The sequence below is a fragment of the Oreochromis niloticus genome, linkage group LG11, assembly GCF_001858045.2.
Source record: "Oreochromis niloticus isolate F11D_XX linkage group LG11, O_niloticus_UMD_NMBU, whole genome shotgun sequence".
Lineage (NCBI taxonomy): Eukaryota > Metazoa > Chordata > Actinopteri > Cichliformes > Cichlidae > Oreochromis > Oreochromis niloticus.
In genome coordinates this window covers 15,052,019-15,072,930 of record NC_031976.2, presented here as the reverse complement: position 1 = coordinate 15,072,930, position 20,912 = coordinate 15,052,019, and the positions used below count along the sequence as shown (strand labels likewise).

Below are 20,912 nucleotides of genomic sequence, written 5' to 3'. Positions count from 1 at the left end.
ATGGGGAGGGAAAAATGTCAGTGGCCTCCACCTGGAAAACCATTCCTGCTTTTGAGGTTGTCATTGTTGCCACTTTTGTGCACCTGTTGATAAGACCAAAGCAGCTGAAGATGATTTACACCCTCCTCTGTTACTTCACTGACCAGATTAGTATTCCACAAGTTGAACTGACTTGATGCTACATTCTGATTAAAAAGTGTTTGTTTTTTTTTGAGCAGGGTATGCTCACAGATATGAATAAACTTGCAAGCAAACTAGAGAAGTAAAGAACCAGCACTCAAGCAAAGAAGCACATCAAATGACATCAAATGATAATGAAGTCGAGAAACTGCTCCAAGAAACAAAACTAAAGGTGGAGCTAAACTGTAATGTTTGGTTGTAAATGTTAGCACATGCTTTAGTAGGTTGTTCAAGCAGCTTCACTAGTATTGTGGGGAACAACTAAGTGCTTTATTCTAGGCGATTAATTCAAGTCTAACCTACTATCTCCTAGTTAATGGCAAGAACCTTCCCAGCTTTTCATGGCTCGTCAATCTAAAGATGAAGACCATTCTAGCTGGAATCTAGTAAGGAGCAAATGACTTTAATTAAATACTTTTTCTCTGGTATTAATATAAAGACCTAAAACAGGCTTAATTGGGATTTATTAATGGGCATAGGGACATCTATAGCAGTTTTTAAAGACTAAAATAGGACAATATCTCTTACCTTTCCTGAGGCTGATACGTATGTTTGTATCAAATTTCATGCGTTGTGGTGGTGCCAAAGGAAAAGACATTGTTATTACTATGTACTGGCCCAGTGCCATTACTACAGCTGTGCCATATACTGCATGAGTTTCCTCTTTCCAGGTGCTGGATCTTAGCACGGAGGGAAAGGAGGAGGTGTTCTACGGGCCAACGTTGCCGTTTGCCTCCAATGGGATAGCGGCCTGTTTCCTTCCTGCTCCTTACTTCACCTGCCCAAACCTACAAACTCTACAAGTACCCCATCACAGGATAGGTGCTGTTTAAACCACTCCTTTACAAAACGTGAGGAAACCAGAACATGTGACCAGAGGATGGAGCATTTTCAGATAAACTCATTTTTTATTTTTATTTTTTTTAAAGTACTCGATTATTGGACTCAATCTGAAACACGCCATCTCTGACACCAAAATGTAATAATAATATTTTCCTGACAAGAGCCATGTTATTTAAGCTATTTAAACTTCTAGGAACAATCTACGTTCACAACAATAAAGCATTTTTTTGGTTGTATGTTTCCAAAGACTGAAACATCATGACCACTGAAGACACGAGGAGCAAGTGGGAACATAAATCTTGCGGGAAAAGGACAGGAAAAAAAGAAAAAGAACGTCATCCTAACTGTTAATAAAGACACGTGGAAAGCAGATATTGCTGACCTGCTTAACTGTCCTCGAGATAATAATGAAACTGCAGTTTTTGTAACCCATTAAAGTACTGTAGGAGCATTTCTAGCTAGAATTGCTGTATAACACTTCCACGTGATCCCTATACTCACTTCGGTGGCCTGAAGAACAGCCTGCTTTCTAATCGCCCGTGCTGGTACTTGGGTTCGTAGGTGTCAGGCTTGAGCTCATCAGTACATAAATAACCATGCCATCTTTTTTAGTTCAAATAAGATAACAAAAAAAAAAACGACCTGTGTGAGTGCGACTGTTAATACACTCAGGACCTAAGACTGTTTGTGGTCTAATGAATGTCTAGTCCCGTCTGCGTGCATACATACCATATACTGAATTATGCTGATTGTCCAAAACACACTTCTGACCAAAACAAACCCCCCTTTGTCTGTCGAAAAGAAAGGTGTTGAAAACCTGGAAACTTTGCAGAATAAAGATGCAAACAGAGAAGTGAAAAAAGGCGCAGGAGTGTGTTCTGTCAAGAGCAGTAGTAGTTCTAAGAGTTTGGGGGGGGTGAGGATGACTGCTCTTCAGTGGGAATTATTTAGCAGCTATAGATAATTGCACACTAATTTAAAGAACCACCTCAGTTTCTTTCTTTATGCATGGATTCTCCAACCAGCTCTGATACTGCTGGAGGAAAAAGGAATGTGATGCAGCAGAAAGCTCCTCGGATGAAGGAGATGCATTGCAGTTTGATGAGGCTGGAAAATGACTAGCAATGACAGAAAATGAGACTTGGTGATTGTGGGAGACAGGAGTGAGACTTCATGTGATTATCTGCAAACTAGAACGGGATTGGAAGAGATTGCTGCAACTTGGAACGAGGAGAGAGAACGGGAGAGTAGGAACAAACAGTACTACTTCTTCCCTTTGCTCAACTTTTTTTTAAGGTGTGGTGCTGAAGTCATTGGGCCCTGATCAAATCTGTAATTCAGACTGCTGGATAGATAGATGCAGCACCTCATACCATAATCACAAATAATGTGTGCACACTTCACATTCTTCCCTTCTCTTAGTATCGAACAGAAACGAAAAGGTGGGGAGGCTGGCGTGTGGCCACATTCACATTTATTGTCACATTTTTCATTCAGTAACAGTGAATCTCTCAAGATGCAAAGCTGCACTTTTTTCTTTTTTGGACAATATGTACATATCTACAGGCAGGTAATATTAAGCTTTTAATCCATGATAGGATAGGGACATGTCCATTTGTATATTTGTTCTTCTACAAATTTTTTCTGTGCTTTTTTACAACTGCATTTGAGGTTTTAAGAATATTACAGATTATGCTAAACATAAATTAAACAGAATTTCTAAGGTATCCTCATTTTTCTTTTAAAAAAGGGAAATTGACAAAAATGAAAATAGTACATGATAAGAAGAGATTCTTGGAGGTTGTGGCAGGTCCTGGAGGAGGTCTCTCTTTACTGGAATTTTTTTTTGTCACTCGCTTTCCAGACTGGTTATTTCAGCTTGCCCACTTTCCCCAAGGAGACCCAGCAACTTCACATATGCACTCCTGTTACACAAACAAATGTGGCACATTCTAAAGTCACAGAGCTGCTGAATATTTCTAGTTCTGTATGCAACTGCAGCGCTTATTGTCTAGACAACTTAAAAATAGTTTAAAGTGATGAATGCCGTCTACATGGCTTCCAGGGTGTGATTCATGTGCTTGCTCACCTCAAGGTGATGTTCTTGCCCAGTCCTCTTTTGTGCTCAGTGTTTCTCAGACTGAGAGACAGGTTGGGGATAAGAGCTTGAACCACAGTGGGATCTAAAACAGCCACAGTCTCCAAGACGCCGTATACCTGCCTGTCGTAGACTCCCTCGTTCTCCTCCACAAACGACCTAAGAGCATCGAGATGGTAGGCATGGTTTAAAAAATAAATTAATAAAAATAATGGATAAAAGAGGCTGTAATTTGATGATGATCTATAATTACTGTCTATGAATAATGTGTACATTTCAAATGATCTTACACAGTCGAATATTGCAAAGTTTGTCAGTGCATACAGTATTTAATGCTACAAAGTCAGTTACCGTAAGACTGTGACAATCTGGTCGCATGGTCTCTCTGTAGATGCGGCACCACACCGCTCAACTACAAGCTGTAAGGCATCCGTGCTCGTCTTCCTTACTGCACATCCAAAATTTAAAAAAAATCACTTCACAATCACATCAATAGAGACGGGCTGGAAAGTGTTGATTATATAATGCATTAGACTGAAATGAAGTGAATCCACTTAAATGACACTGTTATATAAAAATGACTTTAACTTCTACTTCAATCAATCAAAACTGCAGTAAAACGTAGAATTAACAGAAGATCTGAGTACTGCAAGTCATTACAACAAATCCTAATTTACATAACAAGAGTTTCTGAGTAGAATTAGTCACTTTCTCACACGGGGAACAGCTGCTGGATTACAACTTTATTCGTTTATGCCACTAATGTTGCAATGTCCATATTCCTCTGCTCTGGACCATCATTACATAGCTTGTACTCAGTGAACTGTGATCATATGGAAAGCCAGACGCTCTCTTTTTATACCAACTTCTGGATTGTTAGATCTCGTGATTATATAGTTTTATACTTAAGCTGTAGCCAGAGAAACAGTGAGGTAGTGGAAGACTGCTATATTAAAACTTGGTTTGTAAAACTATTTAAGATTCAGATTGTCAGTCTTACCCTGTGGCTCGTTGACCAGCATAATGCAGCGCAGCAGAGAGGGGAGGGGCACGGCGAGTAGGGAGGGGTCTGAGTCACCATTTCGTCTCAGAAGCTCCAACAGGAACATCAGGACGGATGCCAGGCGAGGAGGGGGGGCGTAACCTTTGAACTGCAGGAAGTTCTCACTGCAAACACAGGCAGAGGTATTTCTAGTAACTTTAAGGGGCTGTTTATGTAAAAACATGGTGAAAGAAGGAAATAATGTACTTGAGTCCTTGATAATAAAGGTAAGACAGCCTTTGGGGCGTTTGGAGTTTTCAGTCATTGCTGAGAGTTTTTGATTCAACAGGAATCACATTCAGAATTATGTGAACATGAAATTCAGGTCAGTGCTGGATCATGACAGGCAAATTCTTTTCATGGTTCTGCAGACCTACCAAAGAACCTCTAGGATGAGTCTCCTCAGGGCAGCTCCACGGCTGGTTGGGTTGGCCTCGCAGGCACCCAGAAGCACCGGGTGGTTGGCAATAATGCCCATAGAAGGCGAGGCAGGAAGGAAATGGTCCAAATATCTGCGAGTTACAGAACGTAGTTGCTGCTTCAGGTAAGCCCCCTGGGACTGAGACACACTGGAGGCCACAGACAGACCCTGGAAGACAATAAATGGAAGGGTCTTTATCAATATAGCCAGGTTTCTTTCTTTAATGTAATGGTTGTGTGTTTGAAATGTCCAGAAAATGCGTGTCTATATTATACATTTGTCCCCACCTGTATATACAAAGGCAGACTGTCTCTGAGAGCTTTGTCCTGCTGTGTGAGGTTGCGGGGAAGCAGCAGCCCATCCACAATGCGGAACAACAGCTGTTGTGCTTTTGATGTGGCCAGCAGGGGGCTCCAGTGCTTCACAATGCAGCCTGGTCACAGAGAAAAGACAGTGTTGTACTCTCATACACAATTCCAATAATTTCTCACCCAGCCGTGGACTATATACACAGTATATTCTGTGTGTATTCTGTGAAGCGTTTGAAATTGATGAACTTTGCACCTACCAACAGCCCAGTATGCTAGCTGTATTCCCTCTTGGTTCTTGCTGACGAGAGACGGTTTAATGTGCTTCAGGATGTCACCAATGTAGTCTAGGGCTGTGGTCACCATGGCTGAACGCTCAGACAAAACCTTCAGTCCACTGTACACACTGCCTACAGCCTAATACCATGTGAAAACACATAGAAACACACGCTGATGAAGGTTTACAGACGATTTTTACTTTTACTTGGATACAAAGCTGACTTGAGTTAGCAAGTTAGCAAATCTAACTTGCTGTAAAATTTCAAAATACACAAAGACAGAGAAATATTCCCCAGTGTGTCTGTCACCTGTGTGCGTATGTTACCTTGACAAACATCTCCAGGGCTGCCGTCGGCTCTGGCCTGGTTGCTGTTGGATTAAGGCTGGCTCTCTGGAGAAGCCTCTCCACCTCGGGAAGCCTCAGCACAAGCCGGGTCAATTCACACAACTGTTGTTCCACAGCCCGGGCTGACGAATGCAAAAACACAAACACTGGTTATTCAAATGATAATGAAGTTCACATTAATGTGAACACTTCCTTTTTTATTTAAAGAATAGATTCAATTCAGAGCAGAGATGTAGCCATGCAACACCTCTATAAATGTCTGAGGGGGAAAAGAGTCCTAGATTAACATGTTCAAAGCTTTCTCATCACATTAAAAAAAAATAAAAAAAAAAAATTGCATTGTAGGTTGAAAACTGCTGTTGAGTGTTGTTACCTGTTCTGCTGTCAGTGCCATCCGGGTTCTTGTGAAGGTGCTGCTGTAGAACACATCTGACCCAGGCCCTCACTGACGGGCTTTGTGCAGAACCAGAAACAGCAACGCCAGGATCTCCACTTAGAGAGGACACCAGCTCACTGCGAAAGAGAAGAGACAGCAAGAACTGAAGATTCCCAAGAAGTTTTAATTTACATAGGCTTTAGAAAATCTAAGCTGTGACATAAGACTTTAGCCAATCACAAGTCTTTTTGGAGATGTGTGGGGCAGGGTGGGTGGGGCGTGAGGGGGTTTCTACTGACTGTCCAACAAATGCACATCTTTTCAAATGGTGAAAAGCCTAATTCATGGAGGCAAATTCTACAAGACACTTTGCAGCTTGTGCAATCACTTTAAAGCAACCCGCGCAAAATAAGAAAGATAAGCTTGTCAGAAAAAACCTCTAAAAAGGATCACCAAAATAAAAACAAGGCTTTAATTACAAAAATAAGATAATCAGGAGATTCTTTTGCATTCATCTCTCATTTTGTCTTGTGTTTACTTTATAGCAGTGAACCTCTGCCCCTAAACTCATTCGCTGTTTAGTTCAATTTAAGCTAAGAAAGAAGCTTTGGTATCTTGCAGTTGAAGGGTCAGGTACTGGCAGTTGCCCATACAAGACACACCACCTCTTCATTGCATAACAATCATCCTGCCTCCCTTTCATTAATAAACAGTGCCCAGACACCTCAGTAGGTAAGGCTGTGGTCTATTAACATTTTGGTTCATGGATATTATTTTAGCTTGTGGCTCCTTTTCTTTCTCCAGCTTGCTGGATTGGTGGAGAAGGATGTGCAGCTGATGGCCAGATAATATTCCAGATGTCTGCAACTTTAACTAGGGAACTATTTTCAAACCACAGCAGGCTATTCTGATTGGTGTTTCAGGATCTGTGTCTTTGCTAGACGCATTCCTGTAATATTTAATCTGTCTTTGTTGTAGTGGTTTCAGGCTGTGCAGGTAGATTTTCCATTAAGCACGCCACAAGTGGCCATGTTGAATTTTCCTAATGGTTTAGCCCTCTGTTAACCTTAGCCAAAGGCTCGTGGCTGCAGCCAATTCCATTTCATGTTTACGTAGCTTGTTAGAGCCTCTAACAGCTTGTGTTGTAAGCATATGAAGCACATGCACATGTCAGTGCTTATGTGATGGGAGGGACTTGGAGCTGCAGATGGAGGGTTGGATTTTTTTAAACTCTTGGATGTTTTTTTTCCCCTACTGCAGCTTTAGTATCACTTGGCACCATTTGAAAAGATGTCTGTGGTTGAAATAATCACGTTTCTTCTACTCTTGAGTGTAATTTTGAAGCTGTAATACTTTTACCTTGTGTACAAAGACATCAATGCATTTTTATTTATTAATAACCATCTTCACTATACAAGGACACCCTGTTCTTCATTCATTAATTAGAGACTGTGTAATGTACCTGCAGAAGTTATGGAAAACAGTTTTTTTAAGTGCGTCACACAATGATGAAGCCTGATAGCTAACAGGAACAGAGGAGAACATCATTCCCATCTGACTCACCTGATGTAAAAGCATCAGGTGAGTCAGATGAAAATGTTTTGGGACAGAGAAGATTGGGGGGTGGGATTGGATTCAAAAGTCAAAGCCTACCTGCTTTGAAGGAGATGGGAAAGATAGCGAGTCACCAAGAGTGGGTGAACCATGTCATCCCACCCAAAGTATTGCATGATGGACTGAACTGAATTTGGCTGAAGGTCCTGGGGTGCCGAAGTGGGTAGATCAAAGGCGAGAAGGGTGAAACCTGAGGAAAATGAAAATAGGTCAGTGTTGTCTCAGTTAGTTGGATGATGATACAAGTATAGCGTACAAAGTCATTAATGTCTTCTATTTACTATGATCTTTGAATTTTTGTGTGCTTTCCAGTTCTACCTTTTCACTCGTAAAGCCATATTTTCCCCTCAAATTTCCTTCATTTAAAATAGCTACATCAGTTTTCTTTTGTATGAGGATGCCCAGAAATCTTGCTCTCCCACCTTTCCTTCCACTGGGTCTTACTGACCTGCAGCTGCATCTGCAAGCTGTGCTGGAGGTGTCTGAGAAAGACGTAGGCTGTGCAGGAAGGGGAAGAAGTGAGCCCAGAGAGCAGCTGCTACCGCTAGGTGGCGCTCTTTCACCACACTGGTGGTAGCAGGAGCCCAGGACAGGGTGGGAGCTGACTGGTCACTGCGCTGATGGACTCGTCTGGAAGGACACAGACACACAGAAAGCGAGAACAGATAAACAAATCTATCCAATGCAAAATCCAAACTCAGTGCTCCCTCTTGTGTACACCCCCCCCCCACACCCCCCACACCCCCCCCCACACCCCACTCCTCCCTCTACTTTCTCAAATCCTTTTGCTCCACAGTTCTTCTCTTTCACTCCTCCTTCATATGTTTTCCCTCTCTTCTCTCCTGGGGGATTACTGGGTGCAGTGGTGCGCTGCAGTGTGGAGCAAAGCGGGGTGGAGGTAGGTGTGAGGAAGGAGAGGAGGATATTATAGGCATAGAGTGGAGCCTAATACTGATCCCCTGTACACAGACTATACTTTGGCTCTTCTGGCTCATCCCTGGCCCTGGCCCCAGCCGCTACGGCAGCCCCACAGTGGCTGGCATTAGCCCAGATAAGCAGCTGAAGGAGCTGTAATCTCATTTAGACGGGAGATGATCCTTCTGTCCCCCTCATTCACCCGGATGAGGGTGTAGGGAAGCGGGGGCTAAGGTGAGGTGGGGAAGAAGCAAAAGATAGAGGAACTAGCAGCCCCCTTCTATCCTATCCTTAACCACACACTCTACTCTGTTACTATATTACATACACACACGCACACACACACCTCAACGGTGCCTTCCCTTCCAGCAAGGTTGCATCTAATCCAGAGAGAGCTGAGACAATCGATTAGAGTCTGAATTCATTAGCCTCGTTACTACTGCGGAATAGGCCTTTCACACCCATCAACCCTCATTGTACAAGACATCGTCAGAGACCCCACTTAATCCTCCTCACTGTGGCTTCTTACATGTACACACAAACACATACACACACCGTTACATACCACTAGGGACCAAAGTAACCCTTCCCCCAGCTGCCTTCACTGTAAAGACATTAAAAAAAAAAAGCATCCTAACAATGCCAGGCAGACAAACACATCAGACGCACACATGGGCATACATGGAATTAACTCCACGTCCCTTGTTTCCTTACTTTGTCCTCACATTTGTATCTAATGTAAAGGTGTTTTTTCCTTTATAAGAAGACACCTGACAGTAGTTGTCCTTGACTGTGGGGAAAAGGCAAAAAAAATAAAATCAAAATCCGCTAAAAGGTCTTAATGCTCACAAAGGAAAACGCTTCACAGGAAGGCTTGTATTTTATCAAGCCAAGGAGATGGGGATTAATTGTTTGTGCCAAAAACAGATCCAACAGACTGTGCCAATGCCAGCTCACCTCATCAACCAGCATCACCCCCATCCTCCTACAGCGGAGGGTCATGGGAAGAAATAAAATTGAGGAATTATGCCTGTTACTGGCTTCTTGCCTCAGCACCATGACGATGGCTATCAAGAGTAAATGTTCGGACCCTACGCCGCCTCAACCATTGGCAGAATAATTCTCGTAATGTGTGCAGATTCCACATGGCTCTTAATAGACATAATGATGCACACACTAAATTTGCCAGGCTACATAATTGCCCATTAATTGTGTCACAGAAAAGGCATTAATCACAAAGAGATACCGAAAATTGCCAGGCTGAAGAATTATATTTAATTTGGCGGCACGAATTGGAAAGAGAGAGCACGGTATTTTAATTTTTTTTTTTTTATTTGGTTAAATGGGTCATGGTGGTCCAGGCCATAACACAGAGGGCCTCTGAGAGTTCTCTTCTTTTCCTCTCACTCCTTGGCCATTAATGTGCAAATGTGTGCCCTTCAACCCCAAGATCTGAGATGGGAAGTCTGGGAATTAGCAAAGCTAACGAGATACTGTGTTACAAGGGGCTGGCACTGAAATAAGAAACGAGTACACCTCGGTTAGTGTTTCACTTTGGGGGTGTGGACAGTTGTGTAGGCCTGTGTGTGCTGAGAGGATGGTAGTGCACACTGGAGAATTAAAGCAATCATACACCTACATGAAACAGCAAGAGGGCTCGGTAACACTTAATTTTACAATGCCCTTTTTCTGGGGTTTCAGATCATTTATTAACCTTTTCAAAGTAGCGTAAGCATAAAGAGGTCGTAACACTCTGAGTGCTACAAAACTCCACAAACAATATATATCTAGAAGTATATTGAAAAATCAGATATATACTCAACGAAGCTGCGTATCAAGCCTCATTACTTTGACTTAAAATGGACTGCACATTATGTGCACTGAATACATTTGCTAATAAATGTTCACTTAGTTTTCACCTTAAGTGATGGAGCCACAGGAAACCATCACCAAAACCAAGAGTCACCCTCACTTCTCTGTAGGATTTTTTTCAAAAACAAACCTCACTAGCCTGGTTTCCAGGAGCTGCAAGCAACACATTTTAGCAAGAGTGTTTTGATAAAATAGTCTGGATGCTACTATTGAGAACTCAACTAAATGGAGCACATACAGAGGTAAAGCAACCAAAGAGAAACCATTTCACCTAGTAGTTGGTGAAGGCCACAACAAAGCTCAAAGATAAGTTAATTTTGAGTTTATAATAGCCACATGGTCATAAATTAATCCAGATGATTCAAAATAGGCATTTTTTTCTAATATAAAATGATAGTTGTTGTCAAAGACTTTAATGCCTTTGCACAGCATACTGGTGTAACTTAGGAACAAGAAACATTTAAAATTCATGCAATTATACGAAGCCGCTTTAATTGTGGTTCAGAGCTATTACAAACATAATAGGTTGCAAACAAGGTGACTCAGCTTAATAACACCAGATTAGTGTTTAAAATATACACGTCTTTCCTCACTGTCTGATATCCGTCCACTGTGGCCTCTGTTCCATCTCCACCTCCCATAAACAGAGTGCGTTTCAGATGTGGCTCTCTGACCTTCAGCTGGGGTCGTTCATGTAACGAACACCCCTGTCCTACAGCTGAACTCATTCTGGTGCCCTACTGACCACTGTCTCTCAACACACCCACAGCACTGCTGCCGTCCTCATAAAGACAGGAGGGTCCACAGAGGGTCCCCTGGGCCCGTAACTCTAATCAGGGCTACTGCAGCACCTGGTTAGGGTGACCCGGGGCCACTAGTCCTCCTGAGACTAACTGGGGCCTCAGTGCTACACAGGCTTTTTACAGACACCCATTCCTGCTGACAGCACAATCCTCCTATTGTCAGTATGAGAAGTGAGTGGACTCTGGGATGGGATGGGGAGAGCAGAAGAGATCACTCTCCTCTGCTGTAGAGACTTATCAGATTTTAATAAAAGCTTAGCTTGGCCTTTGCCAGAAAACATTTGTCTGGATGTGTCTACTATCTGTGAGGGAGTAGCTATCAGTGAATGATGAAAGAATGAGGGAAACTGAGGAGAAGTAAGAGATACCTGGGAGCTGGTGAATATTTACACCTGCTCTCTCACCTGAGCTGCGCAAGGACGATCTGCAGAAAACCCAGGGCAGAACTCAGCTCAGACTGGCGACAGGCAGGCAGCAACCAGTTGAACCCGTCACCGAGTAGCTTCTCCTCTGATAGGCTGAGAGTGGTGCTCGTCTCAAACACCTCGGCCACACCCTCCAAGTAGGACCCAAGTGGCCCCCAGAGGGCAAGCCTGCGTGAAACCTCTGTGGTTTTGTTGTAGAACTCCTTGGCTGTCTCGTTAAAGGAGGAAGCCAGCAGGCTAGCCTGAGCTCCAACATCCAGACCTCGCTCCTGGAGCAAACATACAATGGTCCATCTGAGTTGTTTTTTTTTAATGTTATTTTTAATTCAAATCTTTTTGTATGTTATGATAAACAAATATACCTGGAATAGCAACACCATTGACAGCTGCCCTCTCCAGATTAGTGTGCGGTGTCCAAGAGGACACTTAGAGGGCAGAAAGCCAAGCAGCTCACAAGCTCTGCTGGCCACATCCTCCAGATCTGCCTGCCGGGCCACTACCAGAAACAGCAGCAGAAAGTTCATGAGACCTGCCTCTGACAGCTCCTGCATCTTCTTTGGGGAGAACTTCGAGTAAATCCTGGACACACAGGGACCAAAGTAAGAAAGAAAGAGGAAGGACAAAGGTTTTTAGGTATGCCACAAGAGATGGACAACATCATGTCACACAAGACAAAGAAACAAATGGTTGCATTGTTTATTTTCAGATTATTATCCTATTTCACTTTTTTCTTTACTTCCACTATCCAACTCATTAGAAATGATTTGTTCTTCTGAAACCCCCTGACTTTAACCGCTGACTAACTGAACTTTCCACCCCTGTAGTGCACCCCACCACCTGCCTCCATCACCTTCTCAGCTCCAGGGGGAGAGGCTGGGCTGCCCAGCCTATGTGGGTGAGAGAGAAAGGAAAAAGCAAGAGAGTAAGTAAGAATAGAGAACCACCCAGCACGCTGTTAGATCCTGCGGGCACTGTGGAGAAATGCCTTTAAAGATCATGTTAAATGTCAGAGACACTCAGACACACAGCAGTAGGCGCTCGGTCCCTCTCTCTACAGCCAAACCAATTTACTGCAACAACAGAGAGAGATCAATAAAACCACACACACACGCACACACACACACAGAGCTTGCTCGCCTGGCAGGAAAACACAGAAGGCTGGAGCCCCCCTACCCCTCCCCATCCTAAAATACAGATGCAGCCCACACAGGTGAGTAGAGCTGCTGTTTCGGTCAAAACACAAACAGCGCACATCCCAAGACAAACTCAGTGTAAGAAGTATGACTGGTATAAAAGGAGTGGAGAAAAATGAGACGGAAACTGGGAAAGACCAGGTTAACACCACAACCAGCTTAGTTACACCCACAGAGAACTATAAAAGGAAAAGGTGGCGAAGCATACAGTCAGAGTGAGCAGGGAGGGAGATTTAAATAGATGAATGGCTAGTATGTAACAGGGATATAAGCTGCACACTGGGAGATAGCAGAGGGGATTTTCTGTGTTCTCCCAACCTGTCTCTCTGTTTGTTTATTCTGGACAGCTTTTTTTTCTGGAGGCAAGCAGATGCTCCTAACTCCCAGCATTGGAGAGCAACATGCTTGCAGTCGATCCCATTAATGTGGTCGTCGCGGGTGTCCCGCAGAGCCTAGCCAGGAGTGGGAACGCTGCCGAAGCGTTGTGGAGATACAGTCGGCACGCCTCGCGCCTCCTTAGGAGGAGGTAGTGGTGATAGTTTTGGTGGAGGGAGATGGGGGGAGGTGAAGGGGATGGGGGGTGGGGATCTGGACCTGTCCCAGCCCAGCCTGGCTGTTGCCAGACTGCCTACCACCCACATCCCCCTGCTCCCCCACCACCCAAGCTCCCCTCTCTCCCCTCTATCCGTGTTGGAAACCAACACAGCTTCGTTAAGGCGAATTAACCGCCACGCTCGTTAGCTAATTAGCCCCCATGTCTGCAGTGCTACTGAGCACATTCCAGACAGAGGGAAGTCATTAGGCGGATTTATCTACGGCTGCCTCCCTCTGGCACCCAGCCGGCCTGGGATATAGGATGGACCAGTACATGGTTCTGATGCACCCATCAGCTTCTTGTCCTTTGTCTATTTTTTTTCTTGATTTCCTACTCAAACACACACCATCTCCTTCTGTTCAACGGCCTCACACACTGAAACCATGTCACTGCTCTAGGGAGCAGGTGCACAGCCTGTGTGTTTGCGTGTGCATCAGTAGGAGGCTTCTTGGGTCTGGCCTGTGCTGGAGAGCAGGTGGTTGACTCCTGAGACACCTGCTCCACCGGTGGGCCTGAGTAAATATCAAAGACGCACCGGGAGACTGCGATACACCTGGCACGTACACAAACAAGACTCAAATGCATGACAGTTTGCAAACACACATGTTGTGTGTGTATTTATGCAAGCGAGTGCTTACACATATCCAAATCCAAACACCATTTAAACACATCACACATTTAAAGATCAAGTGGAAAGGGGAAATCTATATAGCCTATCCCTGATTAGTAATCACTGCTGAAAGCCTCCAAATTAAAATCCCACAATATAAAGTATATAGTGTTAAGGTTGTCAAACCTACTTTTCAAGGTGGAAGAAAACGTGAAGGATCGAGAGCTACAAAGCTTCTCAGCCTTCTCTCCATCCTTACCTCCCTTTGATCTGTCTCTGCGGGACTCCTCCAGCCCGATCCTGTGCAAGGCACAGGGCCAGCACTCGAAGAAAGATGTGGAAGGAGTTGGCAGAGCGATAGAGCTGGGTGTATCCTGGAGAGCGAAGGGGAGGCAGGGAACAGCAGCTCCGGGCCTGCTCCAGCAGAGCTAAAGGTGTCTTGCATAAAGTGCCCAGGGCAGAAATCCCCAGCCAGGGCACGGTAAATGAGGCACTCTGAAGAGGAGTGACAGAGCATAATATATAACTGTAGAGCCCTTGTTAGCCAGGGTGCAGCATGACATGCTAAGAATTAGAAGTATGGTGTGAATAAAGAAGCAACAAATATGACATTTCAAAAATTGATGGTTAAAGACAAAAGTAAGCTACTTGTAGTAAATTGTGCAGCAAATCAAATGTATACACTTCATGATAAGCCGCAGATGTTATTTTACCAAATTCTTGCTGTAGTAATCCCAGAGGGTGGACACAGCACTGGTGCTCGGTTCCCACATCAGACAAAGGCTGAGGCAGCAGTGGACATGCATCCTGACCTGCTCCTCTGCTAGACCTCCCTGTTATCACACACGCACGCCATTTAAAAACACTATGATTTTAAAAGGTTCAAAAAATGAATAACATGTAACTAGAAACTGCGCTCACCTTGGGGTTACAAGTTAATTTGAGCAACTCATCCACAAAGGTCCAGTTATCCCCCAGGTTTTTCTGCAGGTGAAGACAAATTAATGAGAGACACTTAAAACAACAACTCTCAGTATTCTATATTCATCATAATAGTCTTCAAGAATCAGTGTATTGAAAGTGTAGTCTGCCTCTCTGCTCTTTAATGCAGTCTCAGATACAATCATCGAATCATTTGAGAACTGGAAAAGCCTCATGGTTGTGCCGTAAACTGTTGGAAACAACACCAATTCAGTGCAAGGTTCATTTGGTCATTTTGTTGAGACAATGCCCATGAAATGAGGGAATTAGCTTAAGTACAAACCTTGTTGTTAAAAGGGTTAATGTTTAAGATGAAACAAATTGCAGTTTTATATGTCAGAAAAATCTTGTTATATATTAGTTACATAGAAACACTTTTCTGTTCATTTGGAACATCTTCAGGTATCATTATTGCAATTATTGGTTTCTTACCTCATTCTGGACCACCGTGCCGCTCCTACTATACTGGCCTAGCATTGATAAATGAGTGACCAGCCACCATGTGAATCCTAGAGGGTCTTTACAGTGTGTGGGGAGGCCACTGAACTGCTCGGCAGCAGGTTTTCCTAAAACCAGAGGCCTCAGCAACGAGTTGATGTAGCTCCAGAAAGACTAAAGGGAGCACACATTAGTTAAATACTGTGAGAATAAAAGTTTACTGTGTGACTGAACATGCGTGGATGTGTGTTACCTGTGTGTGCAACGCTTTATTCCTGTGTCCCAGAAGGTACATGAGCAGGACCCACAACTCTTTGGTGCAGGTGCAAAGGTAATGATGGCTGCTCAGCGCCTCTGTAGGTCTCACCTACAAATAAACAGGATCAATTAAACACAGTGAGTTGCCAACTAAAGCTTTATTCTACACTAAAATGTTTTTTGTTGCACATTGCGATGCCTGCTTCGATCCAGTTTTTGCTAACCAACTACAAAATGTGGCAATTATATGAAAAACACTTAGAATTTCAGCTTAAAAACATAACTCTGAAATACCACTGCTGCATCTAGTGAGAAGAAATGAGCCACCCACCTTGCTGTATTTGCCCATGGCCAGTCCAGTAAGGTCACACAGCAGACTGCACAGGTGTTCGTCAAACAGACTGCTATCAGTCAGGTTCTCTCCCGTCAGGTCCACAAACTTGTGGGCGTACACCACCTGGCCTGAAGACAGAATGAGTAAAATTACAAAGAGCCCGTTTCCATCATAATTCAATAGCTCTTTAGTTATTTCCTAGGTGAGAATTCTGCTGCAAACACAAACCCTGCATCTTGTGACCAAGTAGGTGAAGGATCTCCAAAACTGACCAATGGATGTCTAGATGAAGGTGTAGCAAATGCCAGGAGGGAGGTAAAATCTGTAAAAGGAACACAGATTTCTAATTTCAATGTGAAAAGAAGAAAAATCAGCTGGGTGATAAAACTGTAGTCATAAAACCTAATGTTCAGTTGATAATATATAGCCTTTGTACTCTGGTATGCCAGCCCCACATTGTCTGCATCTGTTTTAAATGCTTTTTTTTTTTTTTTTAGCTCCCTAACACCTTTGTAATGAATGCTTTACATTAAATCTCTACTCAAATTAGATCTAAACAAACCTTTCCGTGATTCTGTATAGTAAAGGCACTTTGAACATTAGCAGGCAGGTCTTTGAGTCGTCCTACGAGGAGAGTGATCCCAACAAGTTCCTCCAGAAGAGCAGAGGGAAACTGAGCCTCCAGCTCCTCATAAGGGTGTGAGTGACCTGCATCCAGGGACCTGGAAGGCTGGAGATATCTGAACATATGCAAAAGGGGTATTCAATCAAACATTCAAATAAACAAAAACTCCATGACACCATAATATATTAACATGTTTTTATTAGTTCCAGTGTGACATTAAAATGTGTTAAAATTACCTGTGTAGAAAGACTTTGACATACTGAAGAAATGTAACACATTCTTGCCGAAGTTCTTCTGCTTCATAGTGGAGATTTCCAGCTTGACCTAAAACATGAAAAGGATGCTGTAGGTAGTATTCATAATATGTCTACTGTATCAGTGATCAGATCACTGTGAAAATGACTATTGTACAGCTCATATATACATATCAAATACATTGAAATTGTTCATTAAAAAATATATATAGAAAACAACTATCTAGAAATTATGGATTTAATTTGCAGAATAATTATTTTTATTTATTATGGACATTTCATTCTTAAACATATTTGAAGCCCTCAGTACTTCCTACACTTACTTCACTTGATTTTAACTATTTTTTATCACTTTCCTACAAGCTGATCAGACCATTTCCTGTCCCCACATAATATGCCTTAACTAGGATTAAAAAACTGATCCAAGTTCCAAAGGGGTTGACAGAACCTGCACAAAAATATGTTTCAAATCCTTTTTCTGCTAATTATATAAACAAGCAATGCACATAAACAGCCTGTATATCTAACTAATACACAAACTATGCATATGTAAGCAAACGGTGATTTACTGTGCAAACAAAATGCTGACATGAAACTAAAAGACTGTTAGTTGGACTAATGATTACGCACACTTACCAAAGTCATTTGAGTTGGACTTAACTAAAGTCTCCAACTTGTAAATCCGTTGTCTGAAACATAACACAGAACAGAAGAGACCCCGTAAATGGATATGAAGGATAACTTTTTCTATAATGTACCAGGAATACATATGGAATATTTTAAAGAATAATTTAATGAGAACACTTTTGCTGCCATGGAAAAGAATTAAGTGGTAGAAACAACAAATGAAGAAAACAATTTTTAACTCTCTCCTTTATAAAGATGATATTTGATGGCTTCCCATAAAAACATGTTTTGTTGCTTCATTACATATCAGTAAAGACTTGTTTTCACAATGATTAGAATATGATTAGGGTTTTTCCAAAGGTAGCTGCATAGGCAAAGACCACCCTCACTAACTCTGGATACACACCCAGTCATGTCTATAAGGAGGCGTGAAATAACCGCTCAGTTCAGAAGAGAGCTTCTAGGTTAATTCTAATAGACTTTCAAAGGAGTAAGAGTTAAAGCAGACTGAAATAACGTATGCTTTACATCATGCCTTACCTGAAGAGGCCAAACAGTAGTTTTGTAGATTCCACCAGTGCTGTCTCTGTCACCCAGGAGAAGCCAAATATGTCCACTGTGTCCGTCTCATACTCTGCAGGGGCTGGGTCAAGACGCAAGAGTAGCCTGGAGTGGATGCAATGACAGCAGTGAGACTTTAAAGCTTTTCCCCTAGTGGAACTTTTGCTTCTACAGCAGGGAGGTAACTGGAATTACATTTGAAGTGTTATAAGTACAAAAAAACTGACCTCTGAATAAATTACACAGAAAAATGACCCGATTTTCCAAGACTGTTCTTACTGACACCATTTCTCAGGCACAAAATAGTGCCAGACAATTTGGTACGATTACAGTCAGCTGGCAGAAGGTGATTATACCGTTTCAAGGAGCCTCTAACAACGTATCCCTCTGTGGAAAGTACTCCAGCAGGATCATCTTTTACGTCAGAGCAGCAGAAGCACGGTGGTCGAACTGGAGCCAGGTCACATAGACTGTCTCCTGCAAATGGGGAAACTGGCGGGGTGAGGGACTGGCTGAAGTCATCTGACATGGTGTCAGTGCAGAATCAATTTCACCTGAAATGACCAAAAAAATAAAGAAATCACAGCGCAAAATACTGAGAGAATGCTTTTTTGTCAGTGCTCTTTAGGTTTGCAAAACTGTGTTCATATGTAAATATTCAACAAGTTATTCACAATGTACTGGGATGATGTATAATTTAATAGCACATATAATTTAAACAAAAGGGTTTCAAAGCAATATTTTAGCATTTTACTTTGTAAGTACAAATGTACCTTACAGTATATTTGTACTTACATACAAGTATTAGTACTCAACGCGGAGCATACAATATACTAAAAGTCAGAGTTGTGCAAAATTAGATGTAGTTTTAAAGGAAACGAGCAGAAAGCAGGGAAAAAATATCTTTGGAGCAACATAAATGATTTTACTGAATGTATAAGTGACGGGCATGTATGTTATTGCATATAGCTAGCCAACGAACAAGTACTTCACAATGGATCCGACATGAGAGTATAAAACATTTCATAGCAGTTACGAAGTGCAAATTTAACACTTTAATGTATCTACATTATACGCTTTATGCATGATAATGCTAGCGTTAACTGCGCTATCTTTCTAGCATACGTTGTGCCGACACGACAGCACAGTTAAGTCAAGCAAAACTATTTTTAACAGGCAAACTAAAAACAGAAAAGCCTCCAAAAACACCTGTTAATGAAACATGAACTAACCTGTTAGTTCGGCTTCTTGTACAGTATAGTAGTTTGAGAATTTTACTTCCCAGTATTCATCACTGTTTGTGTTTTCAGCCGGTCCCGCGCGCTCACACTACGCAGGCGCACACTCGCTCCACGCCCGATGATTGGTCCGAAGTTTCCCACTGGGAGGAGCCTAATCCTTTGACAGACACACAACAAGAGGTCTCACTGCTAAGCGCTTCCTCCGTCGCAATGTCTGTCCGGGCAGCTTTTAAGATGTTTAGAATTTTAGTCGTTTTATAGTCGGTTCAGCAGCTGTATTTATCGTGAGTTGTATTAAAGAGCAACCCGAACTTCCTCTGTATACCACTAACAGCGCTGAGCTCTCTCATTAAACAAATAAAATAATTAAATTCAGTTTCTTCTCGGTCTTTGTTAAGACATACACGCTAACTTGAAATTAAGTTTACATAAAAGATGTTAAATACAGACTCGGGAAAACAATACTATGTGGATATATGAAAAAATATTTAGAGCATTATCGTCATAGCATGTATGTGTGTACGCAGTTGCTCACAAAAAAGCACTGAACCAAAGCACCTGTTCCGTGCCGTGACTTTTCCCTGGGATTTGTCAAGTCACTTGTCCCCCTCGGTCCCACTGTCGGGGTTCCGCCCAAATGAATACAAAATAATGGACCGTATGAAAAAGAATTTAAAGCAGGCTAACCCTAATTTCCATATGCAGATCTGTCTCTCCCAACAGTCCCTCTCGCCATCACACCATTTCTTGCATTCTAATGCATTCTCACATCTTTACAAAATCCCCCCTTCCGCCACACGCCGTGGATGTGCTCGTTTTGCCGACTTACAAAATCGTTATTTCTGCACGTTTGACTGGTTCTGTGTGAAGGTGCTCTGTAGATGCGCTGTTTTGCATGCTCTAATTTGCATCTTTTATTACGAGGAGTAAAAAAATGGACGCGTCGGAATTTTTCTTTTTTCTCCACGATGCATCGACCTGCCGTTCTGCTTTCAACAGGAGGCAGTCCGTCTGTCTAAGGGCTCTGTCGCCTGGATGGGAAAGGTAAAAGCTTTTGTTTCTTCCCCCCAGTTCCTACTCTACAAACCCATTCTATCCTTTCACAGCACCGTGTTGCATGGAGGGAGTGAGAGTTGAACCCCCACCCCCTCCTCCCGTCTTTCTCAGATGTAGCCTCGGTTCCAGGCTTTGATGCACTGGACCAGGTTGGGTGTTTTTTTTCTTTCTGTTTTTTGTTTTTTTGCTTTGTGTGTGTGTGTGTGTGTGTGTGTCACTAAAATTCAAGACCCGAGGCTGACAATGTGATAACCTTAAACTATACTCACATCAATTCTCTGGATGCATTTATTAATCCACATCATCCTCAGTTAATAGCAGCGAACTATGAAAAGGATTTGATGCTTGTAATGGATGCAGTGGGACATTATTATGTTAAGGTGATAACCTGGTGTTGTAATTACCTGCAGCCTTTTGAGGCTTCCAGATAGACTTAATGAACTGTGTGTAAAGGAGAGAACACTGTTGCCAACATATGGATAACTACAGGCAGACTGCTACAGAGGCAACTGGAAGCAACATCTGCTGAAAATGTTCCACACTGTAAAACGAAATAATGGCCATAGCCATGCAGCACTACAGGTGTCCCCCATTTATGTCTGACTAGCCCCCATGCA

General features: G+C 42.6%; 3 protein-coding genes across 7 annotated transcripts in view; 2 read left to right on the top strand and 1 right to left on the bottom strand.

The window, feature by feature from the left end:
* klhl32 (kelch-like family member 32) overlaps positions 1-2,765 on the top strand; it is a 32,269-nt gene extending 29,504 nt beyond the window's left edge. For all 5 annotated transcript variants that reach the window (XM_005472546.4, XM_019364584.2, XM_005472545.4 and 2 more), the window contains one exon: positions 852-2,765. In XM_005472546.4, coding sequence (XP_005472603.1) covers positions 852-1,013 — 162 coding nt within the window. In that variant the 3' untranslated portion in view covers positions 1,014-2,765. The remainder of the gene's footprint in view (positions 1-851) is intronic.
* mms22l (MMS22-like, DNA repair protein) lies at positions 2,481-20,186 on the bottom strand. The gene is made up of 27 exons (XM_013276490.3): positions 20,069-20,186; positions 19,231-19,396; positions 18,355-18,552; positions 17,978-18,103; positions 17,447-17,499; positions 16,793-16,880; positions 16,494-16,671; positions 16,160-16,253; positions 15,929-16,059; positions 15,593-15,706; positions 15,334-15,513; positions 14,842-14,904; positions 14,634-14,753; positions 14,180-14,415; positions 11,885-12,101; positions 11,502-11,791; positions 7,956-8,137; positions 7,547-7,697; positions 5,891-6,030; positions 5,497-5,639; positions 5,153-5,309; positions 4,872-5,017; positions 4,541-4,752; positions 4,122-4,288; positions 3,473-3,569; positions 3,113-3,280; positions 2,481-2,948 (listed from the first exon to the last, which is right to left on the bottom strand). The coding sequence occupies exons 3-27, from the start codon at positions 18,525-18,527 to the stop codon at positions 2,873-2,875; spliced, it is 3,702 nt and encodes a 1,233-aa protein (XP_013131944.1). The 5' UTR covers positions 18,528-18,552; positions 19,231-19,396; positions 20,069-20,186; the 3' UTR covers positions 2,481-2,872.
* Positions 20,147-20,912, top strand: part of LOC102079407 (furin-like protease kpc-1) — a 209,374-nt gene continuing 208,608 nt past the window's right edge. The window contains exon 1 of the mRNA XM_005472551.4: positions 20,147-20,283. The gene's annotated coding sequence lies outside the window, so the exon portion shown is untranslated. The remainder of the gene's footprint in view (positions 20,284-20,912) is intronic.